This window comes from Talpa europaea (assembly GCF_964194135.1).
Source record: "Talpa europaea genome assembly, chromosome: 1".
In the NCBI taxonomy this organism is placed as follows: domain Eukaryota; kingdom Metazoa; phylum Chordata; class Mammalia; order Eulipotyphla; family Talpidae; genus Talpa; species Talpa europaea.
Genome location: NC_140073.1, coordinates 106,256,141 through 106,274,395, shown reverse-complemented (window position 1 = coordinate 106,274,395; position 18,255 = coordinate 106,256,141). Strand labels below are relative to the sequence as shown.

Sequence of the window (18,255 nt, the reverse complement as noted above, 5' to 3'; positions counted from 1 at the left end):
TGTTTCATCTCTTCATTCCATTCAGAATAAAAATAGATTCAAACTAATTATGAAAAACACTATATGATGTAATATAAGGAATATCCCATTGTGACAGACAGGAGATTTTTTGAACATTCCATTTGCAAGTAGAGGTTAATCAGATTCCTAGACTTATTCCAGACTTATTTCAGGAGATCAGTATTTCTTCTGCCTGAGCGTGGTTTGCAAGTGGCCAGAGATGTTTTACTCAGTGTCACTGTAGCACCTATTTCTTTTAATTTGCTCTTCCACAGTGAGTTTTTGAGGCTGGACCTCCACAGTGAGATGCAAAGGCTTAGCTGCACATCCACTGCTCAGGGCCTTAACATTTGTGTTTCCATTCATGTGGGCTAACTCCGTGGCTTCATCATGCCAATGTTTGATGTTCTTCCCAAACTCTCTTAAATGCAAACATGGCATATTTTTAACTTGATCTACAGATTCTATTAAATCACTTTCAAAAATGTGCTCATTCTTCTTGGAAAAAGCAGCAATTTTCACAGTGTTAGAAAAGAAGAAGTGGAGATTTTTGTTATTTGAGTGATTTCCTTTGATGTGTAAGATATTCTTATCAAAAGAGGTCTTTGAACTTTTCCCCTTTACTATGAATGCACTGCTGAGGTCTGATTTTGGAGCAGACTGCACAGGACTGCCAGCAGTACCTGTGTTAGTCTGTTTATCGAGAGCCATAGCTAATACATTCCTAGAATAAGCCTTCTCAGTTTCAAATATACCAAGTAACTCTGAGATTCTAGATGCATTTTCTACATTTTCAATTTGATATTCACTTGCAGTGCAGTTTGTTTCACTTGACAGTGGTAATAGATTAGGAAATTCTAAAATAGATGTCTTCTGCTTGCAATTATTCAGATATGAGACTGCAACATAATTGTTATTATTATTCTTATTCAAATTCTCTTTATGATTTTCAGACACTACCTCATCTTCAGTGTTAGTAACCTGTAAAACTTCCGTACCATCAGGTTCATTAGTTTTTTCATTTTTCTCTTTCTCAGCACTCTGCACAACCACATTATTGTTGTCATTAAGATCTATTTCACTTTTCCTCTTATTCTTTGTATCTTCTGCCTCATTCAGCTTATCTTGCACGTTCTTATTTCCTTCCTTCTCATCTTTTCGCGCATCATACATTTCCATTTCTTTGATTCCGGTAACATCCCCTTTCTGACACATATGCATGGACTGCAGATATGGCTGCAGGAAAGAAAGGTTATATTGCTCTTTTCTTTTATTTTCCAGAGTTTTAATGTGTTCTCTCAGTGAATCACTTTTAAACACAGCAGATGCAGGGGTTGTAATTTCAGGTGGCCATTTAGGTTTACACATTTTGAGCTCTTCCTCAAGAGGGAAGGCTTTCTTTGGCAGCTCCCTTAAGGGGGGCCAGATGACTTTTAATTTTCCCCTCTCCCTAAATTTTCTCAAATCATCCTTTTGCCCTTCACTGTTACCAGCATCTAAATGTTTATTAAGAGCATCATGTAAGGGGGTATTTTCTGCACTGTTTTTACACATATTTGGTTCTTCATTAGGAATAAAGTCCACTGAGCTGCTTTGATTTTTACAATTCCATTGATCTTTGTGTTGTTTGTGTCCAAAACCTTCATCATAATTTCCTTTAGACTTGAAAAGTTGTTTAAAGTGAGGCTTACAATATATTTGTCCATGAAGTGATGCATAACTTCCCAAACTGCCAAAGAGAAAAAACAATTTTAACATTCTATATATGCACTGCATATTCATATGGAATTAAGGAATTAATTGTTTCATAAATGAGTCAGAGATTCAGTACAATTAACTGGGAACAGAAATGTGCTTATTAATTGAACACTCCTGTTAGGTAACAATTGCCACAAATACATATATAAGTCTTCTAGTATTTAGAATTTCATGGTGTATGTAGATATTGGCATAATCGGTATTAGAGTATAATGTAAATGTAGTTACAGCTGGTAGAAAATTATAGGGCTAAATCTGTGCTAACTTAATAATTTGTGAGAGGTCATAATTCTTAAATCCTGAAGAGCACACACACAAAAACTAACTATTTGAACTTCCTTGTGAACTGGATTTTTAAATGAACTTGAAAGTTTGCCTAGTCTATTGTTTATTTGGCCTCTTTAAGGAGATCAACAAATAGAGTGTCTATTGAAATTAAAATCATATATAATCAGTCAGCAACTTAATTTTTTAATATCTCAGAATCTCTGCATAAAAACAAATTAACTGGGTAGCAAAACTTAATAACTTATGGATAATATTTACAATAAAACTAAGTGATAAGGTCTCTCCCCACCAAAGATCAAATAAATACAAGGAGCTAAGGATAAACCATCAACAGCTATGAGACCATAATGACAGTTGCCTTTTCAGATGATAGCAGAGGGAGAAGGCAAGTGTCAGATAGACCTGAGAATATGAAACCACAAAATAGCCTGCAAATGTTTCCTGGGAAATATCATATGTCAACAGATAACAGCAGCTAAATCTGGAAGGGAATTTGCCCTCTCAAATGGCCACTGAATGCAATGGCTCTGTGCTAAGAAAGACTTTCACACTGTTTTAGGGACTGGAAAACCCAAATTTTCAAAACTGGTCCACTGAGGTGCCCTTTTAGAACAAGATCCCATACTGAAAAAAATATATGGTAGTAGAATCAAAATTGGATAGGTTAATAATGACAGAAAGAAAAGAACACAGGGAACTAACATGGGGCAAAGAACCAAGGCGGGAAAACCCAAAAATCAAACCATCATAGTTTATTTTAACAGTGTATAAAAAATGGAAGACGTAACAGTAAAGTTAGGAAAACCATCCTACATTTTGCATTAAGTTTTGAGAAAACTAATTCAATATAAAAAAGTGCAACAAAATGTATCAAGGTCAAATATTATACAAAGTTATTGTAAGGAAATAGAAGAGTAAGGAAAATTATACTATCCCTGCAGATAATGAAAACATGCTAGAAAAACATCAAAATGTTCACCTACTATTCCAAAATGATCTCAAAGACATTAAGAACATCATAAAAGACCTGAAAGAACAGCATGAATTGTAATTAGAAAAAAGTCATAAAAGTTCCAGAAATCTGAAAAAAGTAGAAAAGAAAAATCATGCCAGCAATAAAAACTAAACTGAAATAAATTTAAGAGCAAATGAACACAGTAGAAAACGTCTTAAAAAGAGATTGGGCAATGAAATTTACAAACAAAAATGAAAAAAAGAGAGAATTTGAAAGAATTACCAATATTAAAGATAAACATAAAATACCCATGCATGAATAGTAGGAGTTCCTGAAAAAGAAAGTAAGGCAATGAAACAGCTTAAATACTAAAAAGTCACAATTTAATACAATTTTCCTGATGTGAAGAGCATGATGTGAAGATGTGAAGAGCATGTTGTTATTATTGACCCAGAGTGGCCAATACCAAAGCTTTTCTAGTAAAATTACTAATGTTAAATATATATAAATTAAATGTTTTTTATATATCTGAAAGCAAAGGAAAAAAAAACTATGCCATAGAGGAACAGAAAATTGAATTGTTATCAGATATTTTCAAGACTTTATACCAAAAAAATGGAATAATACATTTAAGATGTCAATGAAACAAAGATTAAGTATTTTATTTTCAGAAAAACTAACATTCCATTACAGAGACCACAAGTTGTTATCAGCATGCAAGATCTCAAGAAAATGATTCCATTAACCTTTCTGAGGAATCTGCTAGAATACAAGCTTGACAACCAGAAAGACTTGAGAAACATCAACATTAAGACTGATGGTGAGTTTTAACTATATTGTTACTTGTAAATTAAATTTAAATGAGTGTAAAAGGGAGATAATATGATTTGTAATGACTAGGTTCAGACAATGAACAATGAAGATATAGTACAACAATTAACAGAGAAGAAACTAAGCAAAGGAATTCAGTTTTGAACTTGATTTGGAAATACCACTATAAATTTATGATTTTTTTCTTTAAATATAAATATCTACTAGCTCTTCACACTGACAAAGCTTAGAAATAATGAAGTGACAAACCCAGTAGAAAGAGTATTGAGATTGTAATCTTAAAATACATTTCTCACTCAATGAAACCTTGGTTTTCAAAAATGACTGATTCTAAGCCTGGAGTGGGAAATGCGCAAGATGAACATGGAATATCTGGTCTATCAGATGAAGAGAAAACTATCAAAGATTACTAAGGTTTTGTATAAAGGAGTCTGGAGACAACTTGAAGAGACTCCCACTGGCCAGAGAGAGAATAATTTGAGTTTCAATAATGATAATAATGCATGTTATCATTATAAATATATTAAACTTTAAAAATATTATTTTAGGGGATGATAAGGAACTACATCACATTCTTAAAAAATGACATTAGCAAAGTTCATAAATAAAGGGAAATAATTATGCATTTATTCTGCTTTTTGTCCAACCAACTAACTATACCACTATGTAGCAAGATGGTAGATGAGGGAAGGGGGCTCCTATAAAAGTATTCTAACAATGAAAGAGAGAGAACAGTATTAGACAATCAGCATTATGCAAATATGCATGAATGAGTATAGGCTTTAAACTTTGATATCTATTATAAATGCGAAACACAGATAACAACAGACATTATGTATTTATTATAGCTTTGAAACCCTCACCATGTCCTTGCAAAAGGAATCTTAGTTTAAATTGGTCTAGATCCACCACTGTTTTAAAGAACGCAGAGGAGAGAGGAGTATGTAGAAGTGCAACATGAGTGTGCCGTCAGCAAATCCAGACCATGGAAAGCTCGACAGGTAAATGCTCTGGTTCTTCACAAATAAATTGTAAGAAATGGCAGGGATAGAAAACATATGCATTCAACAAGCCTTTAAAGACATGTTGAAGTTCTGAAAACTGTGCAGGTCTTAGTGTCGAGGAAGGCACATTTGGATAAAATAACCTATAAAATGCAGGTTATGTGTGAGGGGGACATATGGATGTGGCTTCTTGAGTGACTGACAATGTTGTATATCTTGACTTGGGTAGTGGTTATAAAGAATTCACTTTGCAATACTTTAATGAATCATGTTTGCTTTGTTTGGTTTTCTGGGTTTTTTGGTACAATAATTTAAAAAGTATCAGCCATTGAATACCTATTTCTGAGTCCTTATAGGTCAGTCTTTACTGGTTTTGGCAAGATAAGCATTAACACATTTCCTACAGTTGAGGCCAATCACATTAGATTGTGTTGCGAATAAGGCAAATAGGATGGGAGGGTGCTTTGGAAGCACAGAGGAAGGATGCCAACTCCACATATGGGGTTTGAAGCAGGTTTCTTCAGAGACATAAAGTATCACTTGAGCTGAAGAATGAATTGTATAGATTTGAGGGAAGTCCATGGAAAAACCCCTAGATGGGATGAAAATAACCTTTGGGACCAGCAAGATATGAAAGAAAAATAATGATTTTGAGGAACTGGAAGAAATTCATGAAAAGTAATATGCAATGAGAGGAAGAAGAGGTAGAAGGTAGAGAGAGTAGTAGAGACAAGAGCCTTAACTGCCTTTTAAATTTATGTTAAGGTGGTAATTTTTTTATTTTTATTTTTGTGGGACCCTTGCCAGTGGCCCGGGGAACGAACCGCGCTGCAGAGGCAGCCTCGCAGCCCAACACTCAACCGCTGCGCCACCAGGGGAGGCCCAAGGTGGTAATTTTTTATGAAGAAAACTACATGTATGTTTTAAATAGGGACGTGACCTCACATTTGCATTTTAGAAAGATCATTCTTACTATACTATGGAGTGTGGCACTGAGGCATGTTGGTGATAGAGGTGATGAGGGTGGTGATAGATACTGGAGGCAGGGAGACCAACTAGCTAGAAAGACTGTGGCATTAGTACAGGTGAGAGATAATACTACTTGTGTGAAGGATAACTGGGCTGTGGAGGTGACGAGAGTATATAGATAAAGAGGTATTTTTGAGACAAAAATTAAAGGACATGGTGGTAGATTGGGTATAAGAAATGAAGGCGTAGACCCAGTCTAATGTAATGTCATGATTCAGTCATTGAATTAATGTTCATGTCATTTTCTTAGACAGTAGCATACAGACCATGCAGTAAATTAATAGATTTCAATAGAAGACAATGGCATATAGAAATTGTTGTACTTATGAGAAATGAAATTTAGACCACAAAACTTTTACCTCAGTTTACTGTTGCAGTGGTGACATCGGAAACAAGATTTATGAAAACTCTGCTTGTCTGCTACTAGGCACTCCATTGGATAAACTGTTCTTTGACAAAGTATACATATTTCCTTGTCTTGGAGTAGCAGTTTCTAAAAACAGAAATTTACAAAGCTTATATAGTATTACCTTTAATCACATTTTAAGAACAAAAACAAAACAACAATAGCACATTAAGTAGTCATGCAGTTAAATTAGAATATCTTTTTTTAAAGATTTATTTATCTATGCATACAAGAACTGGGGTACAGGCTAGAGGTGTGGAGGGTGAGAGGATTCACCAGAGACAGAGTGGGGAACAGAACAGGCGGATCCACTGAAATAAACTGCTAAAGGGAGCAAGAAAGTTCTGCTGCACCATGTGGGTAGCTCCCTGGCCGGGGATTGAACACGTGCTGCAGTGGCTGTGGGTAGCTTCATAGGTTGTGTCTTAACCCTTTGTACCATCAGGGAGGCCCTAAATTAGAATATGCTAAGACTATTGTCTTAATACTGCTTTTTTGGACATGGGCCATCCTACCACCAGATTTAAGGCTCTGGTACCTTATCCTATGGTCTCCAGGATGCAACTTGTACAATGTATAAATAAATTGTACAAGTTGACTTAAGTTATTTAAGGAAGCATACATGAAAAAGTATTTTCCTTAACTTTAATGTTTCAAAGACTACATATAGTAAATTCAGCCATGGGGAGCCCTGAGAGAATGTATCATTCTAAATACCTGAATTTTACATTATATATATATATATATATTAGAATTAATATATTAGAATAAGTCTTGATGACTTAGTGACTACTCTATGGCACCAGTCCTTAACTTGAATACAATGAGACTTCTTGATGTATTGAAATGTTCAGGGTTATTTGTCCTCAATCTAAATAACTTTGGATGTAGGGCCTCCTGGATTCTCAAGTCTGCCTTTTATAGTTTTTCTATCTCCTCCCTTGGTCTAAAGTACAGACACTTGCCACTGTTCTCATGTGAATGAGAATATAACTAGAATATTGTATTCTAGTTATAATACCAATGAGTGCTTGCATAGTGGTTCAAAACTGATACCAAACTTTGTATTGCTTTGATCCGCACAACAATCCTGTGAGAATAACTAAGCTTTCACATAGTTACATAGAAGAGCACTTAGGCTCAGGATTCTTTATACAAATAAAGATAATATACTCTAGTGCTTTGATGCCCAATTTGTGCTACTGAGAGATTTCCTTTGATTATTTGGTGCTAGTAGAGGACATATTTCTATATTTAATGCCAAGTTCTTTGTATTTTCTGTTTTTAGCTATCTTAACAGAAACTGAGTGTTTGAAATTAATTAGACATATTTGCTTAATTATGCCAGAAGCAAGCATAGTAAGACATCACATTAACCTGATAAACTAGACACATATGTTGCAAATGTGATAGAGGCATAATTATTAGTTTCGGCAGTTTTTATTTTTAAGCAGGCTATTTCTTTCAATCTGTCTAAAAGAATGAACTATACTAATGATGCCCATTAATTATGTCAAATCCTTTATTGTAAAGCCTCATTAATTGTAAAAAAGTAGGGAAATATAAAGAAATGAACTTCTCTCTGATGTTAAATATGTTCGATGTTCCATATGTTTTAAACCTCTTTCCTTCCAATATAATCAAAAATTTAAAATTTATTATCCGTGTCATCTGTGAACAAGAGCTATCATTTGGGGTTTATTTTAAGAAAGGTAAAAAAGTTATCTATAGAAAAAAAGTATTGGAGATAACTAAATCTGCAACTCAATAACAATAATTAAATATATAAAAGGCCTAATTTTCTACCTATATTTGTCAGAACTACCAATCAATAAAAATTCTTAAAGCACATATGAAGAGTGTAAATAGCTTCTTGGATTATTACCAGTATGAATTGATTTCAAAAGCAAATAGCATTTAAATCTGGCAGTTAAAAATACATTAATACAAGGTCAAGGCATGTTATCTAATGTCTAAAGCAAGTGGATATAGTAAAAATGTACTATGGTAGTATAATTATTAATAAATATATAGTTAAATACAGTCATTAGTATCATCCAATAACAATTATTATATGTACTGCTTTATCCAAAACCCTATTTACCTCAACAAACACAGGTCCCCATGATTTATACACGAGTATTTGTTATTCTGACACCATACCGGTGAATCATATCAGGTGTTTTTGTAAAGAAAAGGTAGTAAAAGCAAACATTGCAAAGTGGAGACCAGCATCCAGGGAAATCTGTTAGTTTCGGGTTATATTGTTTGGTTATTTCCATACATTCTTAACTGCAAATCATTTTAGCTATGGAACATGTAGAAAGCATGCCTTTAAATGGGTTAATCTTTCCTCACACTTCAAAAGCTCATTTACCACTTATAAAGGAAGATTCCTCTTGGAAGGTGGTTCTCATCTCGGTTGCAGAAGCATCTGAGGTTGCACAGCCCTGGTTTTTAATAACTCTTCCACTCTCCTGCCATGTCTCTTGAAAATTCCTCCTGAGTCCATTAGGTGAATCAGAAATATCTAAAATGTGGCCAGCGATGACATCTTCATAGGTTGGTGGGGCATGTTTAAAGTCAAAGCCAGCTTTGCCGGCTTCTGAGCTATGAGATGAAGACACTTGACTCTCAAATGCATCCACACCTGTGAAATGTTCACTTAGAGTTCTTGCTTCAGAGTGCACCCCAGGCTGTTTAACAGTAAATCTTTCTTTCAGCTCTATAGGATGAGTGTGAGCAAAGTCTGTGAAACTAGTGTTTTCTAAAGATGTTAACCCAAATTCCTCCTTACAAAATGTACGGCTTTCTTGTTTTATATTATGGTTTGCTTCTCCATTTGCATTAACTCTTCTGTTTGACTTGGCTTCAAAAAGTGGGCTGTTCTCAAATTCCCTGAACCATCTGTTTATTTCGTTTTCATGGTCATTCATGAAATTTTCAGCCATTTGAAGAGTTCGGTTTGCTGCTTCGTAGCTCTCCATGTGCTCTGACAGGTGAGGCCCTTCCACTTTGCGGATGATTTCGACTGCATCATAACTTTCAGCATCAGGCACCGCATGCGTAGTGGCATTTACTCCATCTTTATGAACATATGTAGCCCTTTTCTCCACTTTCCTCACCTCCTCTTGAGCTTCCATGGATTCTCTGAGGGAACTGCCAACTTGATTTACACTTATGGGTATCGTGATTGTAGGTGGAGAGTCCCTACCTTGAGTTTCTATCTTAATTTGACGACGAAGCGTTGCAGGAGACACGATGATCTCAGACCTCTTCTCCACAATCGGAACTGGGCTTGCTGACGAATGTGGGACGGTCCCTCTGGATAACCTTGCAGTGGTGTCTCTGAGTTTGACAAGTTTTTCAGAGCGACTCATAGGTGGAGAAGGGGCGGTATTTGCTCTGTGGATTCTAGACGGTTGTGAGGTGGCCCTTTTTGGCGATGGTTCAGCAAAATTGTCCTTTTTTGGGGACTGAGAAAGCCCATTTTTAGTTGAGGTTTCCGTCCGACGGGCGGTAGACTCAATTGTTATAAAAGTTGGTGACGCGGGGCGTGTTTTCAAAGAGGGAGGAGAAATTCTGAGATCTCGTTTAGTTTCCTGGTGGGTTTGCTCAAGATTATGAGCAGTTGCTTCATGACGAGCTGCGACTTGATGGTGTTCTGTTTTTTCTACAGTTTTATTTTCTTTCTGTTCAGTGCCTTTATTATAGCTGACATTAACACTAGACACTTTAGATGTTTCATTAAGATGATTAGGTTTATTTCTCTGCTTTCCTGTTTTGAAGGATATCATGGCTGTTTGAATTATATTTTCACAGGACATGAGCATTTCTTCCGCTTGAACTTTAATTTGCCTTATTTCTTCTTTAATTTTTTCGACATTATTTTCTATAGCAATGCATACTCCATATTCTCTCTTTTCTTCACTTAACAGCCACCCTGGAATAGTATTTAACAGTGTCTGAAATGTCTTAAGGTCATTTTTATTTGGCTCTGCTTCAAATTCTTTCACCCTAGACAAAATCTGTTGTAGTTCTTCACGTTTTCTCAAAAATTCCAATATGTTTACAGCACATTTTCCATCACCCTGCTGGGATTCTTTCACAGAGGAAAATAAAGATTTGTTCTGTGTAATATCTTGCTTTGAATCTTTCGTATTAGAAGAGACTTGTTTCTGTTGCACATCCTTGTCTCTAAGACATTTTTCTTCCTGCAGATTATTATAGGGCTGGGGCAATTTTTTATGTTCAACTTGACTTTGAGAAGTCTGTATTTGTGTTTGCTGAAAATTCTGAGTCTGTAAGTCAAGATGTATATCAGTGACCTTTTGCTTGACTACTTTCTGTGCTGATTTGTTTGACTGTTCTTTTTTGCTTTCAACCACTAGTCTCTCTTCTTTTGGGCCAGTCATTGGTGGCCCCTGAGTTGCTTGCTCACCTCCTAGAATGTTCCCACTTTCATATTCTCTAAATTCTCTTTGCTTCTCATGAACTATACTGAATTTACTTTCATGACTCTTCCCGGCAGGTTCTGTGGGCAATGCTACTGTCACTCTTTTCTCTTTGTTAGGTAACTGATAATATTGTTCAGCCATGGGTTGCTTATTATGATCTTTAGGGTTTGCCTCAGTTTTCTCTGTTTCTTGGTGTTGCTGGGTGATGGTTTGAACAGCATCTTCAGATTGCTTTTTATGGCTTTCATAGCTATGGTCTGTTTCATTCAATTTATGATCTAGACTTGGAAGTCTAACAGTCTTAACTTTGAAACTTGGGGCCACTGGTTTGCTTTGGAGGGAGTGCAGCTGCCCCACATACGTCTGCTGTGTATTACATCCTTGGTGACTCTGTTTAATTTCACAAGCTGATTTAGATTGTATAATGTCCCTTGAGCTCTGTAAAACTTCCTTTTTTATGGTACCTTTGTCTTCGGAGGCTGCTGGAATGGGCTGGAGCACATTGGCCACAACTGTCACTACTGGTGCCATGGAGAGCTGGTTATCAGTACACACTCCTGGTACCTGAGAATTCCCTTGAATGTCTGTGTTGGGTTGGAGTACAGTGACCTCTGAATCCGTTCCAAGTAAGGGGTTGTCCTCAACTGTTTTTTGTAAAAGTACTTCCTTTTGCATCTCTGATATGTTTTGATGTTGCCTTTCTGTTCTGACTGTATTGTAGCAAGAACTCTCATGTTTCTGTCTTTCAAGTTCTTTTCTATGTTGTCTGTATTTTTCCTCGGCAATCATTAAAGGAGTCTTAAATTTTCTCATATAGGGTTTTGGACTTTGTGGTCCTGCACTGGCTGGAAAAGAATGTGATTTTATGAGGGGTGCTACCTGTTTCCTTTTGGTTGCTGAAATTTCTGGAGCTGTTGGTGAAATAGACCTTATAGAGTGCATAGATAATTGCTTTATTTCATTAAGATTTTTTCTACCAATGTCCTGCTTTGTCTGTGTGTGTTCACTGCTAGTTGCCATTATCTCTCTTGTCTGGTCCTTTGAGGGAGTAATTGTACATTCCATTCTTGGAAGGGAATTTTCCATTTCAACTTTAGAGGAGTCTTGACTCTTGCTGTCTCCTATCCACTTGAGAAATTTGGGTTTGGGGAGTGTGGGAGGTGGCACACGTACCCCCGATTTTCCTGTTTGGATTTTAGCCTGAGAATGAATTTGCTGAGAGCTTGAGGCTTCTTCTTGGGAATACTGTATGAATGTTCCACTATGTTTTCCTTGAATGGAAGAGGAAGGAAGATGTGTGGGTTCTAGAGCTAGAGTTGGAGCTGGAGGTGGTTGTAGCATTGGCACACGTTCTTTTTCAGATTTCTCTTCTGGTGGTGGAGGAAGAGGGAGGACCAGGAAACTTTCACATTCTGCCTTTATCTTCTCTGAGGGGTGAAAGACATTTTTTTCAGGCACCATCATTAAAGGAGGTGGGGGAGGAAGAGGAAATTCAATTTCAGATGATGAGTTGGAGGGTAGGGGAGGAGGTGGAGATGGAGGTGGAAGAGGGCACTCATTTTCTTTAATGTTATTTTTAGGGTTAAGGTTGACTGGATTAAAAGACAATTCCATTGCCATTTTTAAGTCTGTGGAAGTATTTGTCTTCATTAGAAAGTCCTGGCTCTTTAGGTGAACATTTTGCTTCTTGTCAGCTGTCTTAAATTTATTGTTGTTTTCTTGCAAGAATTTCACTTCTGCTACATTTGTGATGTTTTGATCTACAGGCAAACTCTGCCACGTTGGTTGAAGGTTCACATTCTTTATATCTTTACCAGAATGTTGCATTTCTTGTTTTAACAAAGTTTGCTTCTGAAAGTCCCCTGTGACATCACAAGTTTTCCCAACTATCTTATTGACTGGACCCTGGGCAGGACTGGGCTTGGGGTTTAGTACATCTCTTGATATTTTAATGTCTTTGGAATTCTTGGAACATGTTACAGGGAATGCCTCAGTCTCCTGAGAATCATTCCTCAGTTGGCAGTTTTGTATCTGTTGCTTTTCAACTTTTTTGTTAATAGATTGGGTGGCATTAAAGACATCATCCTTTTTCTGTTCTTTCACTTTCTCTGATACCTTAGTTGTTAGACTTTCCTTAGCTGACACAGTTGAAGTCAATTCTCTCCTCATATATTCATTTCTAAGCTTCTCTCTTGTGGTATCAGTCCAGATACCCATTCTGTCCCCTGATTCCAATACATTTTTAATAGCTTTGTTGTGCGGATTGGATAGTTTTCTAAGACTTTTTTCAAGAGTATCATTGTTTTGCTCACGATCTATGACAAACTTTACGTTACCTTTGGGGGCTTTTGGAAGAATAACCTCAGTTCTTCCTTCTGTCAAATTCCCATGGCAAGAACTGTCAGTAGTTTGAGTGAGAGTGTTTATTCCCTTTTGCCACCTGGCTTCTGGTTCAAATGGTCCTGGTCTTGGCTGAAGAACATTTGGCTCTTTTGAGGACCCTGCCATCACAGTGTGCCCATCTTCTTTGATTATACCTTTTTTATCTACCTCTTTGAAAGCTCTCTGTGCTTCTTTCAGACTCCTTAATGATGTTTCAAGGTCATCGAGGATAAGCTCCTTCTTCAGGATTTCCGTCCTTGTGTTTGCAGTCCTTTCAAGACATTCAATAGCTTGCTCAATATCAACAGGGATGACACTAGGCTGTTTAGATTCTTTCTGTTGGTGTCCTGAATCCTTAAGTGACTTGACTGTGGCCAGCGTGTCACCGTTTATGATTTCTTCAGTTTTAGCCACCGTTTTCTGATTTATGTCCTGGTTGAAAGAATTTAAGGTTGATTTTGATTTGAAATCAGCTTGTATAATTTCTTCTTTGGGTGTCTTACAAGATGTACTCTGAGGCTGTGTCATAAAAACCTTAACTGTGTTATGCATGTCTCCTGGGATGATGTCAGTTTCATTAACAGTACGTTTAAACTGAGACTGCCTTTTCTTTAGTAACAGTTTTGTACCCTCGGCATCATCACCAATTACAGCTTCCTCTCTTTCTTGTTTCCTAGCTGTTAGTGTTTCACTTGACCCTGTCTGGAGTTGTCTGAGATAATCCAAAGCTCCAGTTTCTATACATGTTGTAAAAAACTGAACATTTCCCCTCTCAGAGACATCAAGTTTAGCCCTTTCAGGTATTTTATCTGTTGATATGGATGATAGCAAATTATGAATAGTACGTTTTACATCACCCCCTATTACTTTTTCACGCTCAATTGTGTCACTAGGCCTTTCATGAAGAAGACAATAGAGAGTCATTTTAACATCCCCTTTTTCATCTTCTTGAATTAAAATGCCTTTCTTTACAGATCTTTCCTCTGAGGAAAGGTTTCTGATTGCCTGTTGCACATTGCCACTCACTATTTCTTCTTTTTCAGCATGAAATTCTGTTGCTCTATTCAATAATTGAGTTTTGGTCAAGTGAACATTTCCCCTTTCTTCTTCACTGACTAAAATCTCTCTTTTTATACAGTCTCCCCTGGAAAGTAGGTTCACTATTATATGTCTGAGATCAACCCTGATAATAGCTTCTTTCTGTATCTCAGGAGATGCTTGATTCATTAGCTTGTATTTTGCCATTCGGACATCTCCAACTTCATCAGCTTCGATGATAATTCCAGGAAACTCAATAACTCTTTGAGAGTAGAGTTCTTTTAAGGTTTCTTTAATGCTTTTTCCAATAATTTCTACCTTTTCTACTCTATTTTCATTAAATTCATGAAGGGGTGTTGTTTCGAAGAGCCATGTAGTTGTCTTAACATCAGAAGGAGGGATTTCTTCCCTGATTACTTTTGTAAGGGTTTCATCTGCTTCCTTAATAGAATCCAAAGTTTGATTTTCAAAAAGCCATACTGCCTGTTTAACATCACCTTTCTGTATATCTTCCTGGGTGACTATTTTGATATTTTCATATTCTGACCCTTCTCCTCTCAGCTCATCCAGAGTGTGGGTTTCAAATAGCCAAGTAGATGTTTTAACATTGCCCTTTTGTATTTCATTGACATTTACTGTCCTTATATAAGTATTCTTATCAAGATTTCCAGACTCAAAGAATTGTTTACTTGTCTTTACATCCCCATGTTGAATATCATCTATAGTGGGCACAATATTATGTGACTCTTTGGAAATTTGATCCAGTGGCTGGGTTTCAAATCTGTATCTGACAGAACTAACATCCCCCTTCTGAATGTCTTCTTGTGTGACAGATTTGATAACATACACAGTCTCTGATTCATTAATGGAGTCTAGTGGTTTTGTTTCAAAAAGCCACCTTGTCCCTCGTACATCTCCATGAATTACCTCTTCCTTTCTAACTGTTGTCACTTCATGATAATGCCCTTCTCGGTCTTGAATTGCATAGAGTGGCTGGGTTTCAAAGAGCATTCTGTAGCTTTTTACGTCACCCTTTATTACTTCTTCAGTAATTGCTTTCTTGCTGCCTGTGACATCAGATTGTTCTTTAATCTCATCTAAAGAAAAAGTCTCAAAAATAAAGCACCCCTTTCTCACATCCCCACCTTGTATGTCTGTAACTGTTTTCACTAATTCCTGACCTTCTTGGATTTCTTTTATCCTATCAATTGGCTGGTTTTCAAAAAGCCATCTACATTTTAAAACACTGCCTTTCTGAATATCTTCAGTCTTTAGGGTTTTCATCTTATTCAAAACTTCTTCTGTGCTCGAACCTATAGAATCTAAGGACTGATTTTCGAATTTAAACCGCATGCTGGAGACATCTCCAGGTTGGATATCTATTTCCACAGCCTTCATTTCCTTTCCTTCTTTTCCTTGTATGCTATCCAAATTTTCTGTCTCAAAAAGAAAACATGCTGTGTGTACATCCCCACCTTGGATCTCTTCCTGTTTTACAGTCTGTAGTTTGATTGTTGCTTCAGAGTCATCTTTTATGGTATCAAGTGGCTGGGTTTCAAAGAGCCAAGTACAGGCTTTGACATCTCCCTTATGAATGTCTTCATTGCCAGTCATTAATGAAACTTTTTCATAAAGAGATTCCATTGGCTGGGTTTCAAAAAGCCATCTACAGGTTTTGACATCCCCTTTAACAACATCTGTAGCTGATTCAGTTTTACTTTCTATTTCTTCCGTATTACTAAAATATTTGATGGAATCAAGAGGTTGGGTTTCAAATAGCCATTTAGCAGATTTCACATTGCCAGTCTGTATTTCTTGAGCGGATATTCCTCTAATTATCTGGAATTTATGAATGCTTTCATCAAACTGGTCAATGGGCCTTGTTTCAAAAAGCCACCTACAACTTTTTACATCACCTCTTACGATTTCTTCTTGCTGGACTGTCTTTACTTCATGATATTTTCCAAGGTGATCTTGAATAGCATAAAGTGGTGTTGTTTCAAAGAGTGATTTATTTAACTCTACAGCACCTCTTGTGACTCCTTCCACCTCTATTTTATGTGATGCGTCAAATTTAATTAAATTGTTTGACTCAAAGATATGTGTGTAATGCCTCACATCTCCCCTATCAACGGCTTCAAGTTTCACTGTTCGTATGTACTCTTTTTTATCTTCTCTGATTTCCTCCAGAGGGTGGGTTTCAAAAATCCATTTCTGGTTTCTGACATCCCCCTTCTCTTCTTCAGAGGCAGTAATTTTCTGAAGTTTTCCTATATCATGGCTATCTTTTAAGGCCTCCATTGGAAGTGTTTCAAATAGATGTTTAGTAGTTTGTACATCACCCCCTATTATCTCTTCAGATTGTACAGGATCTCCAACAGGAACTTCTTTCAGAATGTCTAGTGGCTGTGTTTCAAACATCCAACACTTTCTGGACACATCTGCACCTATTATTGTTTCCTTTTTAATGATGACCTCTTCTGACTCTTCTTTGATATTCTCCAAAGGTTGGGTTTCAAACAGCCACTTTGCCCTACTCACCCCACCTTTGATATTTTCTTCCACAGATATTCCTCGGACAACTTTAATTTCTGTGATTTCCTTGTTAATTGTGTCCAGGGGCTGTGTTTCAAACATCCAGCGTGCTGTTCTCACATCCCCCTTTTCGACATCTTCTCTGTGAACAGTTTTAATTTCTAGCATTTGACCGAAATCATCTCTGATAACATACAGTGGTTGAGTTTCAAAACATTTTATACTTCTTTTAACATTTCCCTTAATTTCTTTGAGCTCAGATCTGAGTTGCAGTAGGTGAACTTCATCAACTGAATCAAGCTGCCCAAGTTGATCCAGAGGTTGAGTTTCAAACATGTATCTCACAGTCTTTACATCCCCCCCAGTAATGTCCTTTATGGCAGTTACTGCTGAATCTTCTTGACTTTCATGTATTTTATTCATGGAGTCTAATGGCCTTGTTTCAAACATCCACCGGGCTGTTCGGACATCTCCTCTGGCTAGCTCTGGAGTTTTCTCAGCATTTTCTTCAGTGCCAGGAGAATGAATCCCCAATGTATCTATGGGTTGGGTTTCAAACATCCATGTAGTATATTTTACATCCCCACCAGTAATTATTTCTTGAGCAGCAATGCCCTTGGAGATGTTATCTTCATCTGGAGTGTCATTATTAATGGAATCTAATGACTGATTCTCAAAGATCCATCGCATGGACTGTACCTCCCCCTTCAGAATTTCATCCCACTCCACGTGTTCTCTTTCTGAATTCAGACCTTTTTGTGAGCTGTCATTTGTATTTTCAAAAACATAGCGGGCTTGCTGCACATCTGCTAAAAGTGAGTTCCCTGTGTTCACTTGACTAGAAACAATCTCAGAAACCTCACTGATATAATCTTTTGCTAAGTTTTTTCTTAACTCAGGGTGGATATGTTTATACAAACGGTTTAATTCATACAAATTTCTTTGCTTGGAATATAGTTCTTTGGGGACTGGTTGCATTCTAGGAGGGTTGGGGAATTCAGGGGACTGGGAAAATGCTGTCACATCTATTGGAGTTTGAAGCATATCAGGTGGGGGAGGAGGAAATTCTTCTGTCTTTCCTGAAGGAATGGCATTAACTTGTGCTAGAGTTGAGGCAGTAGCACTGTGGTCACTATATTTTGTGGTTGATGCTTCATTTCTTTGATTGTAAGAAGTACAAGATGTGGAAGAGGTACCCACCAATGATGATGGCTTTAAAGTCTCTTCATAGTCACTTTTGATCTTTAAGGAGAGAAAATCAAATCATATAAAGATGGATGCAGTGGTGAAGTCTTCCTAGACATTCCCCTTCACCTGCCCACCTGCTGTGACACCTCCATTAGGAATAACAGATGATATACTTCATTTAAATAACTACTTTGAAGCAATACTCAGTATTTGTCATCTTCTCCAGAATCCATTTATAGTTTTAGAGTTATATTCTTCAACACGTCAATGACTCAGGTTTTTAACATTTATGCACAATGTTGTTTTTCCCTCCTTTATTTAATGTGCTATGCAGAATCATCTACAGGAAACAATAAGTCTTAAAGTACTTTTGAGGATTGTTTG

At 36.8% G+C, this 18,255-nt stretch overlaps 1 protein-coding gene across 2 annotated transcripts in view; it reads right to left on the bottom strand.

Moving 5' to 3' along the window:
* Window positions 1–225: 225 nt before the first annotated feature.
* XIRP2 (xin actin binding repeat containing 2) overlaps window positions 226–18,255 on the bottom strand; it is a gene marked incomplete at both ends in the record, with an annotated part of 242,748 nt that continues 224,718 nt past the window's right edge. The window contains 2 exons of one of the 2 annotated variants that reach the window (XM_084247807.1): window positions 226–1,729; window positions 6,225–6,358. In XM_084247807.1, the coding sequence (XP_084103933.1) occupies window positions 226–1,729; window positions 6,225–6,358 (1,638 nt within the window). Of the gene's footprint in view, window positions 1,730–6,224; window positions 6,359–8,648; window positions 17,926–18,255 lie in introns of those variants that run through there. The other variant, XM_084247806.1, reaches the window with a different exon arrangement.